A 19,385-nucleotide genomic window follows, 5' to 3' on the forward strand; every position below is an offset into this window, starting at 1 on the left:
GATTGCTAGCCGGAGACGCTCTCCCATCCAGATCACTATCAGGAGACACTCTCCCATCTGCCAGAAGACACTTTCTGTCATGAACACTATCACACATGACCCAGCTATAGAGTACCAACCAGCTAACCACCATAGAGGAACCACAGTGCTATTATCAAGTGTTGATGCTATTTAAGACAGTGCCACTCTCAACAGTGGATATTGACAACTCTGAGAACGGTCATGCCCTGACCATTGTATCACCTGCACACAGGTGTTCATGCTGTCACAATCTGGCTAAAGCCATGTGACACAAATTAGTGGTGATCCACAGGTCAACACATCACCTACCGCTGCTATAAGCAGTTCATCCATTCTCCTTAGAGGAGTCTGAGACAGAAAGGGGCCTCACTTAGGATATCTGCCTTATCCACTAGGTTCTCCCGTTTGCCTCTATTGTAAAGAGTTTAGGACAGAGACGCTTCTCTGCTCTAAACTCTTTCATTACCCAAGCATCAATAATCCAAAAGTACTTCCTACTTTGGCCCCGCTGGAATTACATAACCTTGCGTAGGCCATATACCATGGCAGATGAGGCCCCTAGCACTTACCAAACCCCCTCCTCAATCAATGGATTGCTGGAGGTGAAGAGTGAAGATCTGAGGAACAGACCACATAAGTAGGTGAGTGGTAGCGTAACTAAACATTAACAAATCACCCAATCCTATGCAGCACAAGAATACATGCAGGAACAATAAGAAACATCATGATTGATAGTCATGTGTATGGCTGACAATGTGTATTGCTGATTTAATTTATTTTACTTATTCATTAATTTCTATATAGCCCGCTAATAACCTTGAACAAGGCTAATGAAAGCCTGGTAGATAGAAACTGGACAAAATAACTACTTACATATATACACAAGTATGGTGGAAACTTGATCAAGAAGACTTTATTTGTAAACCCAAATGGTTAATCTTGGTTATGACTACTATGAATAGTTATGTAGTTATAGTACTTTGTCAATGACTAAAAGATAAGCTGAAACAGCTTAGATTTCAAAATGCTATACTTCATACGTAGATAATAAAAGTATATGTTAATAATAATATTATGTCAGTGCTACTAAATCACTACTAAATCACCATGATTATGTTTTTCTTTAGTTTCTATACTATATCCATTGAGTCCAAATAGAGATCTCTTTGTGCTTAACATGGTGGCTTGTTTGACTCTTGTTTCTTTACCTTTTGCAGCAGTTTCTATTCTCATGTTTTAATTTCTAAAATTATTTTCTACACTATTATTCTATAAAGTCAATCATATTCAGGTATATTTCCATGTCCATATAGGAACTCACATCACACATGTACTATAATACTAGTACTCACTTTGTCCACACAGTTCACATCAGCTCCTCTTGATAATAATAGTTGTGCTATTTGTATGTGACCATTCTTTAGTGCAATAAGTAATGGAGTGTCACCTGACCGCTATACAACAATAACGACACAATCAGAATTAAGACGAAATTGCACACATGTACAATGAAGCATACATTCTTTTATGTACGGAAGGCCTAAACTTTTAAAACTGCACTTTGTACAAATGTCCACCTGTCTATCCAGCACTCACTATAAGGTAATTGCATGTCCACACAATTCTTACTGTGACAAATCTATACAGTTCAAGTACTTTAATAAGTATCTAAATGTCTTAAAATGTAAAACATGTTGTACAACTACTATACATTCCTACATACTATTTACCACTTAAAACACCATAAAAGACTGTGTCTAATTATCTTACTAAATGTCCAGCAGAGAAGGAAAGATTATGTATCTGAAAACATTTAGGTGAAATTACTGATATGCATAGATGCAATGAATCTATATAAGTATAAAGCTTCACGTTGCTCATGCAAATTTCCTTTCTTCTGATTACAGGATTAGAATGGTTGCAAATATCTTTAATTTTCTGAGTAGTTACCAATTGAAGTCCAATTCCCAATTTCCCACTATCCAATTGTTGTAGTTGAGTTACATGTACAAATTCCTGTATGATTTCTACATGTGTCAATGACTGCTGTAGTAATGCATAAACAACCAGTGTAACAAATCACCCAATCCTATGCAGCACAAGAATACATGCAGGAACAATAAGAAACATCATGATTGATAGTCATATGTATGGCTGACAATGTGTATTGCTGATTTAATTTATTTTACTTATTCATTAATTTCTATATAGCCCGCTAATAACCTTGAACAAGGCTAATGAAAGCCGGTAGGTAGAAACTGGACAAAACAACTACTTACATATATACACAAGTATGGTGGCAACTTGATCAAGAAGACTTTATTTGTAAACCCAAATGGTTAATCTTGGTTATGACTACTATGAATAGTTATGTAGTTATAGTACTTTGTCAATGACTAAAAGATAAGCTGAAACAGCTTAGATTTCAAAATGCTATACTTCATACGTAGATAATAAAAGTATATTTTAATAATAATATTATGTCAGTGCTACTAAATTACCATGATTATTTTTTTCCTTAGTTTCTATACTATATCCATTGAGTCCATATAGAGATCTCTTCGTGCTTAACATGGTGGCTTGTTTGACTCTTGTTTCTTTACTTTTTGCAGCAATTTCTATTCTAAAATTATTTTCTACACTATTATTCTATAAAGTCAATCATACTCAGGTATATTTCTATGTCCATGTAGGAACTCACATCACACATGTACTATAATACTAGTACTCACTTTGTTCACACAGTTCACATCAGCTCCTCTTGATAATAATAGTTGTGCTATTTGTATGTGACCGTTCTTTAGTGCAATAAGTAATGGAGTGTCACCTGACCGCTATACAGCAATAACGACACAATCAGAATTAAGACAATATTGCACACATGTACAATGAAGCATACATTCTTTTATGCACGGAAGGCCTACACTTTTTATACTGCACTTTGTACAAATGTCCACCTGTCTATCCATCACTCACTATAACGTATGTCCACATATTTCTTACTGTAACAAATCTATACAGTAGAACTACTTTAAAGGGGAACTGCAGTGAAAATATAAACTACTTTTAATTATATAAATCATTCAGTAATATAGTCCTAATCTTGATAACAAAGTTTCAGGTCATAATGTACAGCGGTTGGCTAGTTATTAAACTCAAAAGTTAGCATGACACACCCCTTTTTGGTAGCCATGCTTTTAGTGGCTTATACGTCACTGGATCGGAATGCAAATAATTCCCCATAGGTTTCAATAGTGTCTTAACGTTTCGAGCAGGATGCTGGTGTACTGTATCGCGATAGACTGTGACAACGACATAGATAGTGCCCCACCTGGGACAAGCTTTCATCGTGTACCACTGAAGAAGAACCCAGAGTTAGCAAAACAGGTAAGATTTTGTGATTGCTGGTCCCCGCACTTACGCGCGTGTTGTGATAGTGGTTACAAAACCTGAAAGTGGTTAACCCACCACTAGAAGACGAAAACGCTCGTGTTTGTAGCCCCCATTTTACAGCAGACGACTATGTGAAGTCTGTGTTGGAGGGTCACGGGCCTGCTAAACCGAAGCTAAAGGCTACTGCTGTTCCTACTATCTTTTCCTTCACAAAACTAGTAAAGCGTAGGAAACTGAGCGAAGCTAGAGCAGCCAAGTCACAACATGACTCGCTGATCAGCGATTTGCTGGGGTCCAGCAGTGAGTCCAGCAGCCAAGCCGTGACAACACCTGATCAACAAGAATTGCAGCGTGGTGAGCCACAAGGCTATAATAATAAAAAAATATTAGTCCATCATACTAACAGATAGACCAGTTTTGTCTAGGAGCAAGGCTACTTTTGTCAACATTTACCCAGAGCCATCGCTACAGAATGATGTTGGCACACAGGCAGACTTATTTTTCCCTACGTCATCACCTGTGCTCTCACCTATGCAGTCTTCATCACCGGTACCAGGTGCTGCTAGCTATACTTTTAGTGAAGGGGATGAGGACATGTAAGATGTTGTTATATCTGGTACTAATAATTATATTTCTGTTTTTAGTCCACAGGACCAAGATGAATCATACCACCCGGACCACACTGAGGAGGCTGTGGATGGCACAGACAGTGATATAACAGGAGACCGCAAGTTCATTGTATTTGAATCACAGCTGATGATGTTATTTAAGAGGTGTCATAGTTGTGGTCTGGAAATGGTCAAGTTGAAGACATCCACCTCGGGGACATTACTGGAAGTCAGTGGTATATGTCCTGATGGACATGTACTATTCTGGCAATCTCAACCAGTAGTAATACATATACCAGCTGGTAACCTGCTGCTGGCTGCAGCTATACTCCTCAGTGGTCAGACCTTCACCAGCTTTGCTAACTTGGCAGATGTGCTAAATTTAGTGATGTTTGGTGAAAGGCATTATTATGACATACAGAGTGAGTATGTGTATCCTGTTGTGCACACCACTTATGTAAGACAACGGGAGGCTGTAGTTGAATATTTAAGGGGGAGCCAGCTACACCTGTCTGGTGATGGTCGTTGTGACAGTCCTGGTTATAGTGCTAAATATTGTGCGTATACCCTCATGGACTCTGCCACGGACCTAATCCTAGACTACAGTTTATTGCAGTGTACTGACACTACTAGTTCAGTAGCTATAGAGAAAGGATTGCGACGGTGCCTTGATAAGTTGATGGTACAACACGTCGATATCTCTACTATAGCTACAGACAGACACACTGGTGTAGCGTCCCTGATGAGAACTGATAACCCCTATATAGATCACCAATATGATGTGTGGCACTTAGCTAAAAGTGTCACAAAGAAGTTACGTAAGAAGGCCAAGACAAAGCATTGTGGTCAACTCCTCCCATAGATCCAGTCAATTTCTAACCACCTGTGGTGGTCTGCACAAACATGTAATGGTGATGCAAAGTTGCTCATGGACAAATGGAAATCTATTGTACACCATATATCCAATGTCCACGAGTGGGACAATGACCCTAATGCATTGTTCCCAAAATGTGTGCATCCAACACTGTCTCCAGAAGAGGAGCGCAGTAAGAAATGGCTGCGACCCGGAAGTGTTGCACACAATGCTTTACGCAAGGTAGTACTACAGGATACACTGCTGCGGGACATTAAAAAATTAACCGGCTTCCATCATACTGGCTCGTTGGAGGTCTTCCATTCCTTACTCCTAAAATACTGTCCTAAGCGGCAGCATTTTTGGTATGATGGAATGCGAGCTCGTATGGAACTTGCTATTCTTGACCACAATTACAACACCCAACATAAGCAAGCAACCACACAATCAGGTATTATTAACTATACTGTATGTGTGTGATGTTTCTTAACATGTGCAGGTAAACTAAGATTCAAAGTAGTGTTTCCTAAGGGACGGAGTGCCTGGGTAGCCAAGCTGATACTACAGAACAAGGACTACACACACCTCACACACATGATGAATGACATACTTGAACTACGGACTTACGGAAAACAGCAGGACACACAGGACTATGACAAAACACTTGCATTACCACAGAACATTGCCACAACAGAACGACTGCCTAAAGATGAAATTATAGCTAAGCACACATCTAGATTCCCCAAACAGCCATTACATGAACAAACATCTCAATAATAATATTTATCTCTTCATAATTTTTTATACTAGATGCAGCATTATAAATCTGCTAATTTAAAACCAGTGTAAATATTACTTGGTTCAGGAAATTCCTTGCGTATGGCTAACACAACACAAAATGGAATAACTTTACGAATTCCTCTGCCGAGTCTATGGTATGTCCAGTAGATGAACTGTCGGTAGGCAGCTACCCTGTATGACCTAAAACACAATAGTACACGCCATAAATGATTACAAATCAGCATTTATTAATTGTCTGTACCTGTTAGCCATTGTAAGGCGCAAAGAATCACTGCATACTGACTTCACTGTTACCAGTGCAGTGTACAAAACATCTTTGTTGAGGCAGACCACTTTAAATTGCTCGTGATCGGTTATGCACTGAAGACCTCCCCTGTGTTCTGTCAGTCGTTCGTCTATTCCTTCCATCTCTCGACAACACTGGCATTCAATGCCACTGGGCATGGGCGAACATTTCGCGCACTCGCACCAATCCATTGTTCCCAAGCGTTCTGTGAAACTTGCTTGCTCTCTTATATCAGTTTCTGACTCGCTGCTGCTGTCGTCTTCATTATCACTATAGCCTGAAACATCCGTGGGTTCGAACTGATAAGGTTTAATCTTGGTATCCAAACTGCTCTCAGCCATTATCAATACAACAATACCCGCACTTAGATCCAGTGACGTATAACCGCAAATTAACATGGCGACAGGCATGCACAACTTTCCATCGCTGTATCTCCACAGTGGAATGTAGTACAGCTATAAAAACTGGTATACATACATAACTTTTCATATACATTCAATTAATAAAATATAATTAATTTTAAAAAAAATGACTGCAGTTCCCCTTTAAATGTAAAACATGTGGTACAACTACTGTATATTCCTATGTACTATCTATCCATTAAAACATCATTAAAGACTGTGACTAATTATCTTACTAAATGTCCAGCAGACAAGCAAAGATTATGTGTCTGAAAATGTTCAGGTGAAATTACTGATATGCATTGATGCAATGCATCTATATAAGTATAAAGCTTCACGTTGCTCATGCAGACTTTCTTCTGATTACAGGATTAGAATGGCTGCAAATAACCTTAATTTGGTGAATAGTTACCAATTCCCACTAGGGCATGGTTTTTAGTATTCAAGTACTCTCTAGAGGTAACGATCGAGTACTCACAAATGTTAGCTGCATGTAGTCATACCAATTTGATGTGTTTTGTACCAACCTTTAACAGTTTACAGTTTTTTCAAGTAACAATAATGATGCACACACTGTATTAAAGTACTGATGTGAGTGTCCCTGACGAAATAATTATTCCAACCAAATTCTACAGCCTTCTTTGTGTCACTGCCTGATCACAAATACATTATGTGATGTGATCTTAACAAGTACCCTAGTACCAATTTTACTATTCATGTGCCAAATCCTTAACGAGTATTCATCAAGTATTAGTATTTATTTCAGCCCTAATTTCCACTATCCGATTGTTGTAGTGGAGTTACATGTACAACCTCCTGTATGGTTTCTACATGTGTCAAGGACTACTGTAGTAATGCATAAACAACCAGTGTAACAAATCACCCAATCCTATGCAGCACAAGAATACATGCAGGAACAATAAGAAACATCATGATTGATAGTCATGTGTATGGCTGACAATGTGTATTGCTGATTTAATTTATTTCACTTATTCATTAATTTCTATATAGCCCCTTAAGAACCTTGAACAAGGCTAATGAAAGCCTGGTAGGTAGAAACTGGACAAAACAATTATGTACTTACATACACAAGTATGGTGGCAACTTCATCAAGAAGACCTTATTTGTAAACCTGAATGGTTAATCTTGGTTTTGACTACTATGAATAGTAGTTTTGTCATTGACTAAATGATAAGCTGAAATAGCTTAGATTTCAAAACGTTATACTTCATAGATAATGGAAGTAGCTCTATTTTATTAACATGTCAGTTCTATTAAATCACCATGATTACGTTTTTCCTTAGTTTCTATATTATCTAAACCAAAACAGCCAAGCTGTAAAAATAGAGCGCGGCCCCCAAAAAGGCCAGGATGAAAAAAGATGTGAAATGCAAGGTGGCGGCCAAGAAATGGCTGTGATTGTAGGTTAATGGCAACAATTTTAATTACAACAATTCAGGTGAATTTGGTGGCTTTTATCCTGGCCTTTTTGGGGGTCGCACTAGTTTTTTTACAGCTTGGCTGTTTTGGTTTAGATATCACATCTTTTTGTATTGCAAGCCACAAAGCCAGCCGTTAACTGGCTTTGGTGCTTTCTTCTAACTTGTTTTTTTTTTCTTTTTTGCAGGAACTGTGGAACATAGGAAGAAATGTTGTCTACAGTTTTTGTCTGATTAAAACTATTTGTATATTTAACAATAAAAGAAAATCATACTGTAGGTAATAAGGTGACTTCTTATACATAACTGAACTGTAGCTGAAACTCCCATTGTTTGTAGCTGAACTCTTTTCAGGGTGACTTGTTTCTAGCTGAACTCTCTACATGGTTATTTTTTTTCCAACACATATTTTTACAGGGTGATTTGTTTGTGGCTGATCTATATAAGGTAACTTGTATCTAACTGATATCTCTACAGGGTAACTTTTTTGTAGCTGATATCTCTACAGGGTGATTTGTCTGTAGCTGAACACTCTACATGATGGTTTTTTTGTAGCTGAACTCTCTACAAGGCATTGGAACACTCACTCTCTACAAATTATCCTGGCATTGTTTGCTCAGCATGAACACACTTAAAGTTGTTGATGTACTGTAAGTTTCTCCTAGCTACTTTGGATGGAACTACGATCAGTAATGGGTCTAAGAATTGATGATGCAAAAAGGTGTCCTTACCCCAAAAGATCCCACAACTAGTGGAATGAAATAACTTCTTTCTCTTAAAAGCTATTACTCTAAACACTAAGTTCAATAGCAGAGACTTGTTCACAAATGATTTGTAGTAATTGTGTAGACAAATTGTGACTGAATCTGTAAGAATCCCACATGCTAGTGTAAACCTAATTTTACAGAACTACCTATGGAATGCAGTTTTATTTGATCCTGATTATCAGCATGACTCTCCTGACTATTTTGACGTCTCTGTTTGCAGTACTACTCAGTCTGCACATAATTTTCCCCTCTGCATCCTGTGCTGGCCATGGAGTGGCTGCTGCAGCTGGATAGGTAGCTAAGGATACTACTGAAGCATCTGGCTCCTGTGAAAGAGCAGCTAAAGAAAATTATGATCTTTTAACTAGCAAACTGATGTGGACATGGTGTGGCCGGCTTATAGTTTTACTCAATAGGATGCCACACTCTGTTGCTGGCATTTACACCAGATATAGGTAGTCACCTATCAGTTACAAGCTTTCTTGTACCTTTTAATTTGGAAAATAAAACTGGTCCACCTAGTACCTGTCTATAAGATGCTAAAAGACATACTGTAATTTTATGGTTGATTTTATTCTTCAAAGTTACAGGGAAAGCATTAGCTAAGACTTCTTAGTATAGTAATAATCAGAAAGTTGTTTTTCAAAATGATAGCATTGTGTGCAGTTCTCCTTCACTATACCAGCAGTAAAGAAATGCTGCACATTACGTAGGTAACCCTGCAAGCTAACATGTTATGTATGTGTAAGTTAGACAGCGTATGCCTCTGCCTCCTATTCAATGATAAGAAGTTACTGCTAGTTCAATGTGTTCTGTTTTACTTAAAGAGCTATGTAAAAGCAGTTAGTTTTGATTACATTCCTTTTGCTCTACAGCATGCTATTGATGCTAGCTCCTAATCTCACATCCTCCTAAACTGTGCGTTATTTGAATCATTGGAATTTTGGTTTCACAAACCCCACTTAGATCTCTGAGATCAATGCATGCTGAGATATAGTACAGGTGTTTTGGGTCTTCAGAGTATATGTATCTCAGTCATCCCTGGTGCCATCAGCTTTTAAACTACAAAACAAAAGCTAATTACCTACAGCTTTCTTTACAACAGCTGTGTCATTATCAGTATCAGGATTAAGAAAAAACACTTTCAAAACTGCAGCACTCCCTTTAAATGGTTTGATGCTACAGTATGTACCTTCATCATTTATATTGCTCACAGTTTGCCTCTCCAAAGACTGATTTAAATCACAGGTCCTATGGTGCCATTTTTTTGCCATAAAAACATTCTAGTCATTTGAAATTGAAGATGTACTGAGTCTCACCTACATACTCTGATCTTGAGAAATATTACACGCCCTTGCTCTGCAGTTTTATTTGAAAATGACAACAGAAAAAAGCATGATCAATATCTTTTTGATCACTGTGTAGCTACAACAAGATCGGTGCTTATGGTATACCTAACTATGTTTGTTATGAATGTATCTCACACTGGCTACAGTTTAATGCAATCATTCACTTATTCGTAACAGGAAGTGAATATCTGTATATCATGCAGCCCAAGTAGCCGGCGTGCCACACCGAGGGTATATTGACAGGAAGAAAGAAAACGTCATTTTCACACTTTTGTATCTCAGTGATCCCTTATCCGATTGCAACCAAATTGCTACGGAGTTGCCCGCCAGCCAGGGGAGTCTACATATCAAATTTGAAGGGAATTGCTCCAGCCATTTCCGAGATACAAGCTGCCAAAGTTTTGATTTTTTTCTTCATTTTTTTCTTCTTGGTTTTTATTTCTTCGTGTTTTCGCACAATTGCAAAAATCGCCATAAAAAGCAAACTCGTACTCTGATTGCCCTGAAATTTGGCACACAGAAAGGGAGTCCAAAGTCAAATCCTTGCATCAAATTTGGTGCAAATCCGATCAATGGTTCGGGAGTTATGACCGATTATTCAAGTAAAACAAGGTCAATTTGTTGTCATGCCTACAGGGTAAACTACTCCATGGAATGGATTGAAAATTGCTATTTAGATGGAGTAACCATCGTAGGAGTGCCTTTTGGTAGTTTGAAAGGAATCGAGAAAAAGATCATGGAGATATGACACAAAACCCAACCTGTGTCACAATTACGCAATCAATTTTTATGAATAAAAAAGTATTAGTTTTACGCCCACTAGGAAAACCGCTTAGAGCAATGAGCTGAAAATCGATGTATGGCTGGAATAATCTTCATAGAAAGTCCTTGTAGTAGTACAGAAGAATCGGATTACAAACCACTGAGTTATGATTCGAAAGCCAACTCAGTGTGGCAAATGCGAGATCAAGATACTCTAATAGAACAGTCACCCTAATAGAGCATTCAGCTAATTTATTTACTCCATTATAGAATTCTATTGCATTACAAGTTATTCTGTAGGGAGTTCAGCTGCAAACAGTTAATCTTATAGACAGTTCAGCAAGAAGCAAGTCACCCTTTAGAGAGTTCAGCTACAAATATAATGCTGTAGTGATTCAGAACATTACAAGTCACATGGAAGAGAGTTCAGCTATAAACAAGTCATGCACCCTGTAGAGAGTTCAGCGACAAACAATTTACTCTGTAGAAGTTCTGCTACAAACAACTCTTCATTCAAAGAATTTAACAACCAAAATCCACCATGTAAAGACTTCAGCTAGACTAACAAGCTACTCTGTACAGAGATCAGCTAGAAACAAGAGAGAGCTCAGCTAGAAAATTTCACCTTGTAGAGAGTTCAGCTACAAAGAAATCATCCTGTAGAGAGATCAGCTAGAAAGAAGTCACCTGTAGAGGCATCAGCTACAAAGAAATCATCCTGTACAGAGTTCAGCTACAAATAACCCTGCAGAGAGTTTGGCTAAAAAACATCACCCTGTAGAGTATTCAGCTACAAACAAATCACCATGTAGAGTGTACAACTAGACACGAGTCACCCAGTAAAGAGATCAGCTACAAGAAGTTACTTTGTAGAGAGATCTTCGTACACTATTAAATATGCTGTCTACAGTTGTTGGGGAACACAAAGAGTCATGGGAGTCACATTTGAGGTCTGTGTGTATGGCTTACAACACAAGTGTTCAACCCACTACAGGTTATTCACCTTTGTTTTTAATGTTTGGTAGAACAGGTAGGATGCCCATTGATCTGGTGTATGGTACTAATAGTCCTCACCCTTACAATGTCATTGTTTTGTTAGGGACACAGCTGCTGTTTTGGAGAATGCTTATCGACAGGTTCGTTCAACAAGGGGTTGAAGCAAGAACATCAGAAGGAGTTGTATGATAGGAAGAGGCATGGAGACCCCTATCAAATAGGGGATTTGGTGTGGCTTCATTCTTCTGTTGTTCCCCGTGGCTCTTTCCAGAAGCTTCATCATCCTTGGACAGAGCCATATAAGATAGTGAAGAAGTTATAGGATGTTACATATTGTATCCAGAATTGGAGAGAAAGACGTCGTCGACTTGTAGTACATTTTAATCGCTTGAAACCCTGTCCTGAAGATATGAGGTTTGAGGAGACGGCTGATTTCCCCTCCTTACCAAGCTCCCTTCCACAATGGAGAAGAGAAGCACCACGTAATTTGCCATTGATTGATTTGGAGGGTGATGATTCCCCAACAGAGGATAACAGTGTTCCAATACATGATGTTAATGCTCAAGAAGTAGATGATGGTGATAAATAATCTCATAGTTAATGATGAAGGAACACTAGATGTTTCAGCTGCAGATATTGGTGATGAACCTAGTCAATCCATGGCATCTACTAGTAATAATGATGATCCAATAAATTTTGATTCTACTCGTTACCCACGCCGCACCTATCGTCCCCCACAACATTATGATGATTATGTAAGACATTGATACGCAGGGTGTATTCTTTGTGAAGGGGGCAGATGTAGCAGATAGACATTTCTAGAACAATTTTTGTGATGTTACAGTGATGTAACAATGACGCATATGTGTACTATAAAAGCAGTGGCTGTACAACATTCATTCTCTCCTGAATCATTTTAAAAAGATTTGTACTGCAGCTGACAACCTCAAGTAACACGTTATGCTTGGTTTCTACATTTTGTACCAACCTTTAACAGTTTACAGCTTTTCAAGTGACAATGATACACACATTGTATTAAAGTACTGATATTAGTGTCCCTGAAAAAATAATCATTCCAATCAAATTCTACAGCCTTCTTTGTGTCACTCCCTGATGACAAATACATCAATGTGATCTTAACAAGTACTCTAGTACCAATTTTACTATTCAAGTGCCAAATCCCTAACAAGTACTCATAAAGCATTAGTATTTATTTCAGCCCTAATTCCCACTATACAATTAGTTTAGTGGAGTTACATGTACAACCTCCTGTATGGTTTCTACATGTGTCAAGGACTGCTGTAGTAATGCATAAACAACCAGTGTGACAAATCACCCAATCCAATGCAGCAGAAGAATACATGCAGGAACAATCAGAAACATTAGATTGATAGTCATGTGTATGGCTGACAATGTGCATTGCTGATTCAATTTATTTCACTTATTCATTAATTTCTATATAGCCCCTTAAGAACCTTGACCAACGCTAACAAAAGCCTGGTAAGTAGAAACTGGACAAAACAACTGCTTACATACACAAGTATGGTGACAAGTGACAACGTGATCAAGAAGAATTCATTTGCAAACCCAAATGGTTAATCTTGGTGATGAATACTATAAATATTAGTTATAGTACTTTGTCAATGACTAAAAGATAAGCTAAAATAGCTAAGATTTCAAAATGCTGTACTTCATACGTAGATCATAAAAGTATATTTCATTAATATGTCAGTGCTACTAAATCACAATGATTATGTTTTTCTTTAGTTTCTATATCCATTGAGTCCAAATAGAGATCTCTGTGTACTTAACATGCTGGCTTGGTTGACTCTTGTTTCTTTACTTTTTGTAGCAATTTCTATTCCCATGTTTTAATTTTTTAAATTATTTTCTACACTATTATTCTATAAAGTCGATCATACTCAGGTATATTTCCATGTCCATGTAGGAACTCACATCACACATGTACTATAATACTAGTACTCACTTTGTTCACACAGTTCACATCAGCTCCTCTTGATAATAATAGTTCCGCTACTTGTGTGTGACCATTCTCTGTTGCTAGGTGTAATGGAGTGTCACCTGACTGCTATACAATAATGATGATACAATCAGAATTAAGACAAAATTGCACACATGTACAATGAAGCATACATTCTTTTATGTACAGAAGGTATACACATTTTACACTGCACTTTGTACAAATGTCCACCTGTCTATCCATCACTCACTATAAGGTATGTCCACACAATTCTTACTGTGACAAATCTATACAGTTGAAGTACTTTAATAAGTATCTAAAGGTCTTCAAATGTAAAACATGTGGTACAACTACTGTACATTACTACATACTATCTATCCATTAAAACACCATTAAAGACTGCAACTAATTATCTTACTAAATGTCTGGCAGAGAAGGAAAGATTATGCGTCTGATAATGTTCAGGTGAAATTACTGATATGCATTGATGCAATGCATCTATATAAGTATAAAGCTGCATGTTGCTCATGCAGACTTCCTTTCTTTTGATTACAGGATTAGAATGGTTGCAAATAACCTTAATTTGGTGAATAGTTACCAATTCCCACTAGGGCATAGTTTTAAGTATTCAAGCACTCTCTAGAGTTAATGATTGAGTACTCACGAATACTAGTTGCATGCAGTCATGCCCATTTGACGTGTTTTGTACTAACCTTTTACAATTTACAGTTTTTCAAGTAACAATAATGATACATACACTGTATTAAAGTACTGATGTTAGTGTCCCTGACAAAATAATGATTCCAACCAAATTCTACAGCCTTCTTTGTGTCACTCCCTATTGACAATTACATCATGTGATGTGATCTTAACAAGCACTCTAGCACCAATTTTAATATTCAGGCGCCAAATCTTAAGCGAGTATTAATCAAGTATTAGTATTTACTTCAGGATAATTCCCACTACCCACTTGTTGTAGTGGAGTTACACTTACAACCTCCTGTATGGTTTCTACGTGTGTCAATGACTGCTGTAGTAATACATAAACAACCAGTGTAACTAATCACCCAATCCAATGCAGGACAAGAATACATGTAGGAAAAATAAGAAACATCATGATTGATAGTCATGTGTATGGCTGACAATGTGCGTTGCTGATTTAATTTATTTCAATTATTCATTAATTTCTATATAGACCCTTAAGAACCTTGAACAAGGGAAAGTCTGGTAGGTAGAAACTGGACAAAACAACTACTTACATGCACAAATATGGTAGCAACTTGATCAAGAAAATTTATTTCAAGCATTTCCTTAGTTTTTTCATACCTTCTTCTGTTTCTTTGTCTTTTTGTAACCTTGCAAAATCTGCCATAAAACGCGAACTCCACATCTAATTGCCTTGAAGTTTAGCACACATAAGGGGGATATAAAGGCACATCTAAGTACCACGTTTGGCTGGAATACGATCAACAGGCAAAGAGTTATTAGCGATTATTCACAAAAATAACACCAATATGTTGTCACGCCTACAGAGTAAACCACTTACCGGAAAAGTCTAAAAATCGGTGGGTGAATAGGTTAACTATTGAACCTTAAGCCTCTTGTGGTTTGAAATAAATCGAGCTAAAAACCAGAAAGATACAACAACAAAACACCAGCAGTGTGTAACAATTATGCAATCGAGATTAGCTAATAAAAACGACTACTTGCCACGCCTACTAGAGAAACTGCTTGGAGTAATGCTTTGAAAATTGCTGTACAGAAGGAGTAATCATCTTAGAAAGGTTACTCAATGGTGTAGAAGAATCAGACTCAAAGTCACAGAGTTGTAACATAGAATCCAACTTGGTGTAGTAAGTGCGAGATCGAGATACTCTAATAGAGCAGTCATTCTAATAGAGCAGTCACCTGAAGAGAATTGAAGAGATCAGCTAGAAACACGTAAGCCATATAGAGATTAGCTACAAACAAATCACCCTGTAGAAAGATCAGCTTGAAAAAGTTACCTTGTAGAAAGTCCAGCTAGGAAAAGATCACCCTGTAGAGAATTCAGCTACAAGAAGTCACCTTGTAAAGAGTTCAGCTACAAAGAAACCACCATGTAGAGAGTTCAGCTGCAAACAAATCACGGCTGACAATGTGTATTGCTGATTTAATTTATTTCACTTATTCATTAATTTCTATATAGTCCCCTAATAACCTTGAACAAGGTAAATGAAAGCCTGGTAGGTAGAAACTGGACAAAACAACTACTTACATAAACAAGTTAGTGTTGTTCCAGTTCTCAGTACTGGAACTAAAAGTAATTCCAGTACCAGCAGTTTTATTTTAGTTCCAGTTCTAGAACTAGAACTGGAACTGGAACAATAACTTTACTTTTCTCAATACTGGAACTGGAAAAAGAACAATAATTTATTTTCATAAATACTGGAACTAGAACTGGAACTAAAAAGAATATTTATCAAGTACTGGAACTAAAACTGGAACTGAAATTGGTCATAATCATCTAGTTAATATCAATAAAAATAGTATATATGATGCTCATTGCACGACTACAGTTAGTGTGCTGATAAAAGCAACAACTGATAAGTGTCCAATAGAATGATTGAAAAGATTATATAGCTAGAAACACTGAACTGAACTGGAGGACTGGACAACTGGACTCATGCCTTATATATATAATATATAAATATTCAGGTTTGGAGAAACCATTACATTGTAAGAGTTAATTCTTCCTTGTTTCTGAGGACAATTTAGGCTTTTAACTTCCATGCTTTTGAGATATTAAACTTAGCTAAACTGCTATAAAAGAAATGATATTGCTACACATGTGTAGAATATGCTAATAAACCTATCAACTTTGCCGATCTGCACTGCTTGTTCATTTTTCTAGGGTTGTTTACAAATAACAACTTGTGTGTTAATGATTTGAGTCATTCTTGAAACACATGCAAATAGCTGTTAAAAATTGAAGTATTAAATACTTCCATTTACAGGTAAACTCTTAGCTGTGTGTGCGCATGTGCGTCCACCATCCTTCTTGTTTTTAACATTTAATATATAGTAGTGACATGCATGATGCACCCTCTAACACAAGCTATGGGCAATTGAATAAGCAAAATTAAGTAACTGTAGTTTATCTGTTGATCTTGCTTTTCCATATAGAAGCTGTAAGTTGACAGGTCCACCTACATGTATAGTCTAAATTTATTGCCGCTGTGGAAAAAAATACTCCAGTTTCCTAAATACTTGCCATAAAAAGAAAGAAACTTGTCCAGTTCATGGTCTATCCACTAGTCCAGTCCAAGGCTTGTCCACTGGTCCAGTCCATGTGGTCTGTCCACTGGTCTAGTCCACAATCTACACCCAATGCAACACTGATTCAGAAGTGAAACCAATAATTCTCACTACCTAGGTGTTTCTGTCATTTCAAAATGTGCTAGTTTAATGTTTGATAATTGTGACTGTCTCTGGGAAAACCGGTCTTATCACCCATTTAAAAGTATCAAGAAACGTCGGTTTTAAATATTCAGTGTGTTGTAGCTGGCCAATGGTGGTAGCTACGCATACCAAATTTTCACACGTTTCACAACAATTTCTTACCTTCCTGATCATCCACTGAAGAAGTAGTCAACAGCTAAGTTTCCCGCCATTTTAGATAGTTGTTAAACCGAGGTTGTCTGCATCAGGCAAGCTCCAGAAGGGTGGGAGGCGGGGCCCTGGAAGGTGGGCAAGATGGTGTTCAAAAATCGAAAAGAAACGTGCTGGAATGAATTAGGCCAAGTTATAGGCCATTCAAGACTCAGAACTGGCTAAAATGAAAGGAACTTTACAGCACAGGTCATTGTCCAACACCACGGAGCTGTACAGCCACACACAGCCATCTCCTGGTTGGCCAGGGCTCCATCAAGACCCAAGACCACTCGTACGGCTCGCCACTGTACTCTAAAAAAGCAGCCAGCAAAAGCAGACCACTTTACTCTGGTCGACTGTGGCAGTGAAACTGATAGTGCATTCATTAAGCTTTGTGTTTGTGTGAAAAAATCAAACTTCCTGCCTTGGGCAATAAGAACAGATTCCGTAGATCCAGTCACAATTAACTTCAAATCATCCCTCATAATCAAAGCCTTGGAGCATCAATGCCTTGCATGTATAGTTAGTTTGTAGTAGCTGCTCTGCCTAGATACATAACACATTCAAATCAAAACCCATAGCTTAGTGCCCACTGTGCATTGTTTTATAAATGGAGCACTAAACTAATTTTGCAGAACTAAAAACAGAACTGTAATCTTAAAGGTTGTAGTTCTAGAACTAGAACTAGACTTGGAACTGTAATTCTAAATGCTATGGTTCCAGAACTAGAACTGGAACTGTAATTCTAAAGGTTATGGTTCCAGAACTGGAACTGGAACTGTAATTCTAAACAGTTATAGTTCTAGAACTGGAACCGGAACTGTAATTCCAAAGGTTTATGGTTCTAGAACTGGAACTGGAACTGAAATAACAAGGTGGTACTGGAACAACACTAACACAAGTATGGTGGTTATAATCTTGGATATGACTACTATGAATAGTAGTTAGAGTATTTTTTGAATGACTAAAAGGTAAGCTGAAATAGCTTAGATTTCAAAATGCCATACTTCATAGATAATGGAAGTATATTTTATTGATTATCAGTGCTACTAAATCACAATAATTGTGTTTTCCCTTAGTTTCTATATTATATCCATTGAGTCCAAATAGAGATCTCTGTGTTTAACATGATGACTTGTTTGACTCCTTTTTCTTTACTTTTGTTAGCAATCTCTATTCCCATGTTTTAAGTTTTTAAATTATTTCCTACACTTTTATTCTATAAAATCAATCATACTCAGGTATATTTCCATGTCCATGTAGGAACTCACATCACATTTGTACTATAATACTAGTACTCACTTCATTCACTCTATTCACATCAGCTCCTCTTGATAATAATAGTTCTGCTACTTGTGTGTGACCATTCATTACTGCAATACGTAATGGAGTGTCACCTGACCCCTATAAAATAATGATGACACAATCAGAATTAAGACAAAATTGCACAATGAAGCATACATTCTTTTATGTATAGAAGGCCTACACTTTTTATACTTCACTTTGTACAAATGTCCACCTGTCTATCCATCACTCACTATAAGGTAACTGCATGTCCACACAATTCTTACTGTGACAAATCTATACAGTTGAAGTACTTTAATAAGTCTTAAAATATAAAACATGTGGTACAACTAGTGGCGTAACTAGACTTGTACCGACATCAGGGCCCAGTGCAATATGTTGAAGTCGTATTCACAAGCAAAGTTATTAAAGTATCAACGAGATAATTATTTCTAGAGGCGCTTATACCAATAACCTGGCAGTTTGAAGTGATCTCACAATAACGAAAGGTATTATAGCTGTTTCGCAGACAAAACTGTGTGCTGTTGTCAAGGTCTCGATCGATTATTCGGTGAAGTAGTCTTTTTCTACTACTCTATTGCTAATTCCATGGGCATGACTTGATTGCTGATACCCGGGCCTGTGCCCGGGTAGGCCCGGGTTTAGTTACACCACTGGGTACAACTACTGTACTATCTACTCATTAACACACCATTAAACACTGTGACTAATTATCTTACTAAATGTCCAGCAGAGAAAGAAAGATTATGTGTCTGATAATGTTTACTGATATGCATAGATGCAATGAATA

General features: G+C 37.5%; 2 protein-coding genes across 2 annotated transcripts in view; both read right to left on the bottom strand.

Moving 5' to 3' along the window:
- Window positions 1-19,385, bottom strand: part of LOC136259448 (ankyrin-1-like) — a 455,130-nt gene that overhangs the window by 369,744 nt on the left and 66,001 nt on the right. The gene's annotated exons all lie outside the window — the stretch shown is intronic.
- The window catches only part of LOC136258375 (26S proteasome non-ATPase regulatory subunit 10-like), a 113,864-nt gene continuing 112,243 nt past the window's right edge, over window positions 17,765-19,385 (bottom strand). The window contains exons 9-10 of the mRNA XM_066051685.1: window positions 18,593-18,694; window positions 17,765-17,836 (exon numbers count right to left, since the gene is read on the bottom strand). Of these exons, the coding sequence (XP_065907757.1) occupies window positions 17,765-17,836; window positions 18,593-18,694 (174 nt within the window). The remainder of the gene's footprint in view (window positions 17,837-18,592; window positions 18,695-19,385) is intronic.

The sequence above is a fragment of the Dysidea avara genome, chromosome 6, assembly GCF_963678975.1.
Source record: "Dysidea avara chromosome 6, odDysAvar1.4, whole genome shotgun sequence".
Taxonomy (NCBI): Eukaryota; Metazoa; Porifera; class Demospongiae; order Dictyoceratida; family Dysideidae; genus Dysidea; species Dysidea avara.